At 39.0% G+C, this 9,403-nt stretch overlaps 1 protein-coding gene across 1 annotated transcript; it reads left to right on the top strand.

Moving 5' to 3' along the window:
• Nucleotides 1-248: 248 nt before the first annotated feature.
• On the top strand, nucleotides 249-5,208 carry LOC125227059 (uncharacterized protein K02A2.6-like). Its single transcript, XM_048131249.1, has 2 exons — nucleotides 249-789; nucleotides 2,927-5,208. The coding sequence occupies exons 1-2, from the start codon at nucleotides 249-251 to the stop codon at nucleotides 5,206-5,208; spliced, it is 2,823 nt and encodes a 940-aa protein (XP_047987206.1).
• The last annotated feature ends 4,195 nt before the right edge of the window (nucleotides 5,209-9,403 follow it).

Raw genomic sequence — 9,403 nt, forward strand, 5'->3', positions numbered from 1 at the left:
AATCTTCCATCATTCTACATGATGTATCAGATAAAGGTCAATCTAAAGGTCAACTTGTGTATAGAAACCGCCGGTCATGCAAGAAATATTAAAGTAAATGAAGCGAAAGGTATTTAGATGGGTACTTGCAGGATTGATATGTAATGACAGCTGAAGGTAGTTGATAAATAAATGAGTTTTGCTTCTGACCTCAATGGTGTTGTATCTTTTATTGGCGACTATGGTAAATTAATGTAAATGTACGCAAAATGAACAGTAATCTTTCAAATGTGGTACTTCTTGGACAATTCAATCCAAAAACTGACAAGTGGTGTGATTATAAGGAACAATTACTATGTGCTTTGGACGTGGCGGGCGTGGCGCAGGACCTGGACCGGGCGCGCTCGCTGTTCCTGTCCCAGTGCGGCAAGGACACGTATTCTCTCATCGCATCACTTCTGGTCCCGCTGAGGCCTACTAGTGCTTCATTTGAGGACATTATCAGAGTTTTGGACCAGTTTTTTGAGCCGGAAGTAAATGAAATTTTACAAGCGGGAAAGTTTCATAAACGCATACAATTACAACAAGAGAGCGTGCAAGAGTTCATCGGTGCTATAAGTCTGCTCGGTGCTAAATGCAATTTTGCCGATCTTAAGCGACAATTGAGAGATAGACTAGTACTTGGGGTGCGTGACGATCGCCTGCGACGCGAGTTGTTGAAGACCAAGGACCTCACGTATACGGGGGCCGTGCAGTATTGTCTTAACTACCAAGCGACGTTCCCAGACCTGTACCCCGACGCGCGTGCTAGTACATCTAAGCAAACTCCACATAATGAAAGTGATCAAATGGAAATTGATAAAATACAATCAGTTAATTGCAAACATTGTGCCCGGGTTCACAAACCAAATGAGCGGTGCCCTTTTAGTAAGGCTCAGTGTTATTATTGTAAGCGACATGGACATATTGCTTCGGCTTGCAATAAGAGATAAGGTAAGGTCCATATGACTGAAGATAAGTGTTCATGCCACTCTAACCCAGATCAGGAAGACATGATGAATGGAATCTATGTTTGTACTGAAGATTATTGTGAACCGATTAAAGCAAATGTGGATATCAATGGTGCCAAATTATTAATGGAAATAGATTCCGGAGCTTCTAGGACTATAATATCTGAGGAGACATTTAAAAAGTTATGGTCCAGTCCACCCCCATTGGATGTCACAAAGGAGACACAAAAAACTGTTCGAATAAATTATTTCAGAAAAACCACGATTTAATACTATAAGCTTAATACACAATACTATAATAAAAAACTCGATTTAATTAATATATTACTTTACTACCAATATATTACAACGATAATAATATATTTATTCTATTAATTTTTATGAATGGAGGTTATTTCAGTTACAAAGTTGCGCAATGTGGTATTATGTAAACATTTACGTATTGAATAAGTTTTCATTATGCATGTTTAACTTGAAAAAACCGGATAATGCTAGTCTAGCTCGAACATCGAAGGTTACGTGTACATTTTACTATTTTTTTCTCACAACTATATATTAATAATCATGTACTGATGTATGGTGTAATACGATTTATTTTCCAAATTTTATAGTTTAGGTCAACCGGAAGTACCCTATTAATTTTGACTTCCTTGAGTGTAGATTTTTTTTCAACGCAATTAACCTATGTTGTATTTACTTAGAAATAAGGTTTTTTTACAGCTTCAAGGAACGGTACAGTACACTTGAGTATAGGGTTTTTCCGAAATAAAGAATATTGAGAAATAGATAAACGGATAGACAAGAAAGTACATAATTGTATAAGGGTTCCATTTTTCCCTTTTGATCCGAAAAAGATAAAAAATCTTTGTCATTCAAAACTTTATGTGATTTCTCAATTCAGCTTTTTTTCATTTATTAATCATTTCATTTTCATTAATTTATTGTAAAATGTTTCCAGAAAGGATAGGTAGATCTTATCACACAAAATTTCATACAAAACGATGTCTTGCCACTTCAAGGCAATGATAAATCACTTGCTATTTTTTTGAGTTACTTAGCATAAATTTATCTTATTTCGATAGTTTGTAATATACGTTTACACACACTGAACCCTACACGAAATTTGTCAGTATACTAAACACTATAAATTTCTGACAGTTAATCTTAAAAATCAATTTGAAATGATTTATTTTTAACTAATATTAAAAAATAACTATTCGATCAGAGTGAGTACTTTCAGACATAGTCTCAATAAAAAGGGAAACTACACTCTGTCTCATTTATAGAGGTTATACTTGACGACAAACCCAGCTACCATGCACCATTTAAACTAGTTTTAAGAGATTTTTATAAGAAAAGCCTGCTATGTGACGCAAAACACACGATCTGGAAACATTCACGATTTCTACAAATAGTACTAAATTATCGCTATGTATGAGATTGTACAAATCGGGCACAAACATTTAACACATCTTATTATACAATATTTCCAAAAATATAGCTATGTGTATATTCACATATGAGTATATATATATATATATATATATATATATATATATATATATATATATATATATATATATATATATATATATATATATATATATATATATATATATGTATATATATGTGTATATATATGTGTGTGTGTGTGTGTATTCACATAGCAGGCGCAATTCCAAAACTGCTGTTATAAGAAGATAATGTAGTTATGTGATTTATTGCAGTTAGCGATTATAGGAAGAACATTCAATGTATGGGCGTCACATACCTACTTTTGATAAAACCTGTAATACTGAAATGAGCTCGACGCTGTTTTTGGAGCATATGTATCTAGAAATAAGGTTTCAAATGGCATTGAAGAAATGTGAAACTAGTAACGTGGAACCGTTCCCCTTTAAAAGTCTTAGGACTGTTACATGTACGAGTGGTTTTAGGCGACAAAGAGGCCCAGTGTGAACTGTTGGTGGTCTCGGGCCGCGGACCGAGCTTGCTTGGTAGGAACTGGTTTAAGAAGCTGGGGCTACGGGTGGATGGCGTGGGCTGGTCAGAAGAGGAAATAGCTGAGTGGAAGAATAAATACCCAGATTTGTTTAAGGAGGGTTTGGGAGAGTACACCGGGCCACCAGTATCACTGCATGTGGGACCCGGGGCAGCGCCACGATTCATGAGAGCGCGTCCTGTACCGTTTCCCCTAAAACAACAAGTGGAGGATGAGCTACGCCAAATGATTAAGGATGGCGTACTAACACCAATCAACCACTCAATGTGGGCTACTCGTTTAAGGATTGTTAAAAAAGATAACGGATCTTTGCGTATTTGTGGAGACTATCGTGCCACGGTGAACGCATCAATTGACGTTGACACATACCCGCTCCCTACATCGACGGAGGCATTCGTGAACCTCAGTAGGGGAAGCATTTTCAGAAAATTGGACTTGAAACAGGCGTACACCCAGCTCAAGGTTGACGATAATACTGCGATGCTGCTAACACTTAACACACCCATCGGTCTTATGAAGGTAAATCGTCTGGCTTATGGAGTGAGCGCCGCGCCTGGCATCTTCCAAAGGCTTATGTCTACCACCCTGGCAAACATGGAAGGAGTCGCGTGTCTTCTAGACGATGTAGCCGTCACGGGGAGAAACGTGGAGGAGCGTAACCAGAGATTGAACGCAGTGCTGGAAAAACTTCAAGATATGGGTTTTCGACTAAATGTCGATAAATGCGTCTTTGTTTCACGGAGTATTACCTTTTTAGGTCATATGCTGGACGCTGAAGGACTCCATCCGACTCCGGAGAAAGTAGAAGAAATTCAGGGTAAACCAGCGCCCACAAACAAAGAGACATTAAGAGCGTTTTTAGGACTATACACGTACTACGAGAAATTCTTACCTGACAAAGCAACATTACTCGAACCATTGTACCGGTTGCTGGAAGCGAAATCACCGTGGACCTGGGGTGACAAGGAACAAGCCGCTTTTAATAAGGCTAAGAGTCTGTTGTCTTCGGATTGTACGCTAGTCGGATATGATCTAAATAAAGAATTATTACTGGTTTGCGACTCGTCAGATTATGGTTTGGGAGCCGTGTTGGTGCACACTATGGAAGATGGATCTGAACGCCCTGTGATGATGGCGTCGCGAACATTACAGCCACACGAGAGACGCTACGGACAAATTGACAAAGAAGCACTCGCAATAATGTTCGGGCTATCTAAGTATCATCAATTTCTGGCCGGACGAAGATTTTGCATCATCACCGACCACAAACCCTTAGTTGGTCTATTCAACCCGGAAAAACCAATCCCAGACCAAATATCGCCTAGAATGTTACGGTGGTCGCTAAAACTTAACGGATACAGTTATTCTATAAAATATCGACCAGGCAAGCTGATTGGAAACGCGGACGCTTTAAGCAGATGGACACAACCGGAGACATTTTCTGCTGACCCAAATATAGACTGTCTTGGCGAGGTACTTTTGCTAGAAGAGCAATCGCCGGGTTGGAACCTTGATGTGAAAACCATTGCCCAAGAAACAAAGAAAGATCAAATGCTACAGAAGGTGTTGTTTAACGTACTCCATGGATGGCCGCGCTCCAATACAGATCCGGAAATGCAACCATATTGGATCCGTAGAGAGGCTCTTTCACACAATAAAAATTGTTTATTGTGGTGCAACAGAGTTGTCATACCTACATCGCTTCACCAAAGAGTACTTAAATTGCTACATGCTCCTCACGCGGGGATCGTACAGACAAAAGCATACGCCAGAGGGTACCTTTGGTGGGCCGGCATGGACAAAGAAATTGAGAAGGTGGTGGCTGAGTGCGAAGATTGCCAGTCTGTGAGAAACAATCCACCTAAAGATCCGCAAATATGGGTTATGCCTGAAAAACCGTGGAGTCGACTGCACATAGATTTTGCTGGTCCCTTCCAGGGAAAAACCTTCTTGCTGTTAATCGATTCTTATAGCAAGTGGATAGAAGCAGAAATAGTTCCATCTATGAGCTCAGATTCGATAATCACAATTTTGAGACGCATTTTCGCTTCGCAAGGTTTGCCGGAGGTTTTAGTGTCGGACAACGGCAGGACATTTACGTCCGAGGACTTCAATTTATTTTTGAGTAGGAACCATATCAAGCACATATTTACTCCGCCCTACCATCCGGCTTCCAATGGTCAAATAGAACGGGCCGTGCAGACATTTAAAAAATAAATTGAAAAAAATGGCTGCTACAAATATGACTTGGAGTGAGAAACTGGCGAAAGCTTTATACGCTTTGCGAACCGTCCCTAACAGCTCTACCAATAAAACACCGGCTGAAATGCTTAACGGACGCAAATATAGAACAGCTATATCAAGTTTACACCCAGAGAGCACGCCAAGCCGTGCGGAACAGCAGCTGGAACAGGCAGCGCAGCGGCCGTGCGCGCGCGCCTTCAGTCTGCATCAACCTGTCCTCGTGAGAATGTACACGCCAGGAACTAAGTGGGCAAAGGGCGAGGTTGAAACAATAGAGGGACCGAGCACTTATGTGATAAGAACGGAAGATGGAGAGCTGCATCGTCGCCATGCTGATCAAATAATAGCTCGAGCGCAGAGACATACGATGACAGCTCCTGCTTGCGATCAACAACCGCTGGAATTTGGGTCTCAGTCTTCAACCGAAGAGGATCCTTATATTGAGATACCGCCGCCTGAGTTATGGCCCGACATCATAGGAATTCCTAATGATTATTAATTGCATAACCACTTGCTGATATACTATGTGTTGATTTAGACTATGTTGATTATGGTGGAAAGGTATGTTATGTATTTAGATGGGTACTTGCAGGATTGATATGTAATGACAGCTGAAGGTAGTTGATAAATAAATGAGTTTTGCTTCTGACCTCAATGGTGTTGTATCTTTTAAATATGAATAAGAATAATTTATTGAAAAAACTTATTATGAATTAAATAAAATATAATTGAAAACGTTTACTGCATGTCGCGCGCTTACGTGGGCTATCACTGTGTTTAAATTTGATCAAAAACAGCTTTGAAATACAATTTACGACAAACATTTTTAAAATAAATTACAGAATGATTACAGACAGAGAATCTGTTGCAATTAAAAGCTTGTGTTGATTTAAGCGGAGTTTGTTCGTGCCAGACGACGTACGAGCACAAATATGATTAGCGATACCAGAGAGGATCGAGTATTATAGAGAGTTACTGTCAAAGTAAAATGTGTATTCACAGTGTATAGACTGCCATCTCTTGACACAGGTTTGAAACTGTAAACCTCAGTTTTGATAATTTGGCCCATATTGTTAGCTTGATATGTGTTAAAATGTCAAATATTAATATTACCGCCATCTATCCGAGTGTTCCCCAAAGGTGTAACACCATCTCGACCACCGTACCTCTTTCTCTATGGCTTTGAGGTACGTTTTTTTCTTAGACTTTATCCGTCTATACGGAGTTACATATGTCTTTGGCGATACGTATATTTGTATATGAAACCTTTGATGGTGTTTACCTTAGGACTTTGTTTAAGTTTGTTTTAACTCGCCGTGTGGTGACGGGTTGAGAATTTCACCACCCTCTCTTCTTCCATGGATGTCGTAGAAATGAACTGTACTATATTTGTATGGGTTCTATTCTTGTGATGTTAGTGGAGCTAGCAACCTGTTACTGCAATTTAATACCACGATGTAGTTTTTTAACCCCTTAATACATTTCATTACAATGGTCCACCTTCTTCAAGAGTATTACATGATTAATAACCTGTCCCTGTCCACTTAATGCAGTTAGAAAAAGCCTGTGCTATGCCACTTTGTCTACTGTGTTATGCTGCTTTGTTTTTTGTGTGGTTGCTACTCAGAAAACGTTCGTTCTTTCGTGGTCCTTATGATCTTTCATACGTACCTAATTATAAGTCGCTTTAGAATAATTAGAAATTTATTTATTCATCCAGTGAAGATGAAGTCCGAAAACAGAAATTTGTAAATTCTGGTTATTTCTTCCTTGGCCGTAACAGACGTTATCGGATGGCCGGGAAGTTCCAATTTTATACTTAACGACTCTTTTTCAGCCTTTATTGTAATTGCCTGGCTGGAACAACTTTGGACGATAAAAATAAATTGGACCTCGCATCCTTGCTAAAAGACTATATACAATAACTTTGTCGCCTGAATGTATGGGTCAGTATGCGTCAATTCCGGTAGATCTGATTTTTTGCAGACTTGTTTATGATGTTGGCCTAATGAATAATCCAAGTTTGTAACCTCGAGCACAGTATAATAAAGAGTATTATCATACAGTATGGCCACTCCCGCTCCCCGCTGAAAGTGCCGCCCACCCCCTCTCGGTTACCTCACAGTTACCGTCTGTCAAAAACGCGAACAGTCGACCTGTCATATGTCACTCATACAAGCATAGTACGCGTTCACCTACACGAGTTTAGACTGTGTGCTAGGAACGCGCCTCTTTCATATATTTAATCGCCAGTGTCCGAGGTGTGCCTCGAGCGCCGAACGCAACTTTGTCAAAAATCGTTTCTTTTTCAAAATTTTGGCGATTATAATCCTAAAGGACCAGTTTTTGAAAAACCTTTCTTAGAACGGTTAGGTTTTAACAAAAGTGTGAATTTTAGCCGATAATAGTTGAGTTAATTCAATTCAATTTTATTTAATTCAAGCAACATGGCTCATACAGCAGTGACACAATCCATATTTACTAATACTTACTATATATTAATATTATAAATGGGAAAGTGCGCGTGTCTGTTTGTTTGTCCGTCTTTCACGCCAAAACGGAGCGACGAATTGACGCGATATTTTAGGTGGAGATAGTTAAAGGGATTCTAATCACCCACTTCCCTTAAGGGGCTGACAACACCTAACTGCGCAAAATTGATGTTACTTGCGCAGTTTTTTAAGACAAACTATTAGTTTTAGTAAGGCAAGTAAATTATATGTTATTATTCATTATATTTCAACGAACATAGCCGTACTCGATACACGATTTAACGTAATCGCCTCGATAGAAAAAAATTGGAAAGATTGGTCTCGAGTTCGTCATTTAACGGTTCTATGTCGTTCAATTATTCACTTAGTTGTCTTTAATTAAAATTAAAATAGCAAAAATATACATATCTAAAACACTAACGAAATATATTGCACAAATTAATAATGCATCTTTCTATTTTATTTTAATATTTTTCCGTACTTTTCGTACCTAGCCGCCCTGTTTTAGTGACATCGCGCTCTCACTTACTCCCATGCGAATAGACAGTGTACGCTAGCGTCAAGGTCATTGGGTGTTGTCAGCGTCTTAAATGGGAGTTGGAAGTTTGTATGGAGCATTCCGAAATTTTCGAATTTAACGTAAGCGAAGCTGCGGGCAATAGCTAGTAAACAATAAAGTTAACACTTTCGAAACCGGGCTCTACGCGGCGCTACGACATTTTCGCTACATACGGGGAAACCCATGTAATCGGCTACGCTTCTACGAGCGGTGTACCCGACAGTCGGGTTCTTGGTAGCGAAAGTGTTAAGAAGACACAACTCCGATAACATTTACCTATTATGTGTTGTGTTTTGAAAATAAATAAATAAATATTAAGTGGGACATCCTACTTTTTATTGTGTATTATGATCAAATAGCAAAAATTGATCTTGAGAACGGTGCACTGGCAAAATAATAATATACACCTACTTATGTATTATGGAAATGCTAAAATACAAACCTATTTTGGTTTCAGGTTATTATGTATACTCCTTTGTTGTCTTCGACATTTTGCGTCTTTGATACAAAGTCATTATCAAAATGACACTTGCCGGTCATTTTACTCACAATTTAATCGCAATTTATACGTCAAAGGAGTTTCAAAAGTATCAAACTCAGTCACAATTCAGACAAGCAATTTCAGGCCGAACCCATCATCCGTTTAAACGTAACGTTCTTAAAAATGTAATTTCTGCAAAATCTCGGAAACGGAAGTTATTCCGGATCAGAGAAGCTTGTCCTCCGGTCTCGTGAATGGGGCAGGGCACAAAAGATGGCTTTAATTATAGGCTGAAAACAAAACCTTTCAAGGGCCTGTTTTGAACCCAATTATTAAAGCGATGAACCCGTAATTACCTGTTTTAAACGATGTTATTACTTGCGAAGAATTAGTAATGTTAAAGAGACCATCTACCATGAGTTTTAGATATTTGAGAATACGTTACTTGATGGCGTGAACACAGCGCCCCCAAACGGTACTTACTATAACCTAACACATACTTCCAACATTAAAATTTTGAAAAAAAACCCCGACACGGTTCACATGGCTAAGAACACTCCCGACTAACTCAGCTTTCATAAATCAAAATCGGTTCATCCGGAACGAAGACACACACACGGACCAGACAGACAGACA

Source organism: Leguminivora glycinivorella, chromosome 6, assembly GCF_023078275.1.
Source record: "Leguminivora glycinivorella isolate SPB_JAAS2020 chromosome 6, LegGlyc_1.1, whole genome shotgun sequence".
NCBI lineage: Eukaryota > Metazoa > Arthropoda > Insecta > Lepidoptera > Tortricidae > Leguminivora > Leguminivora glycinivorella.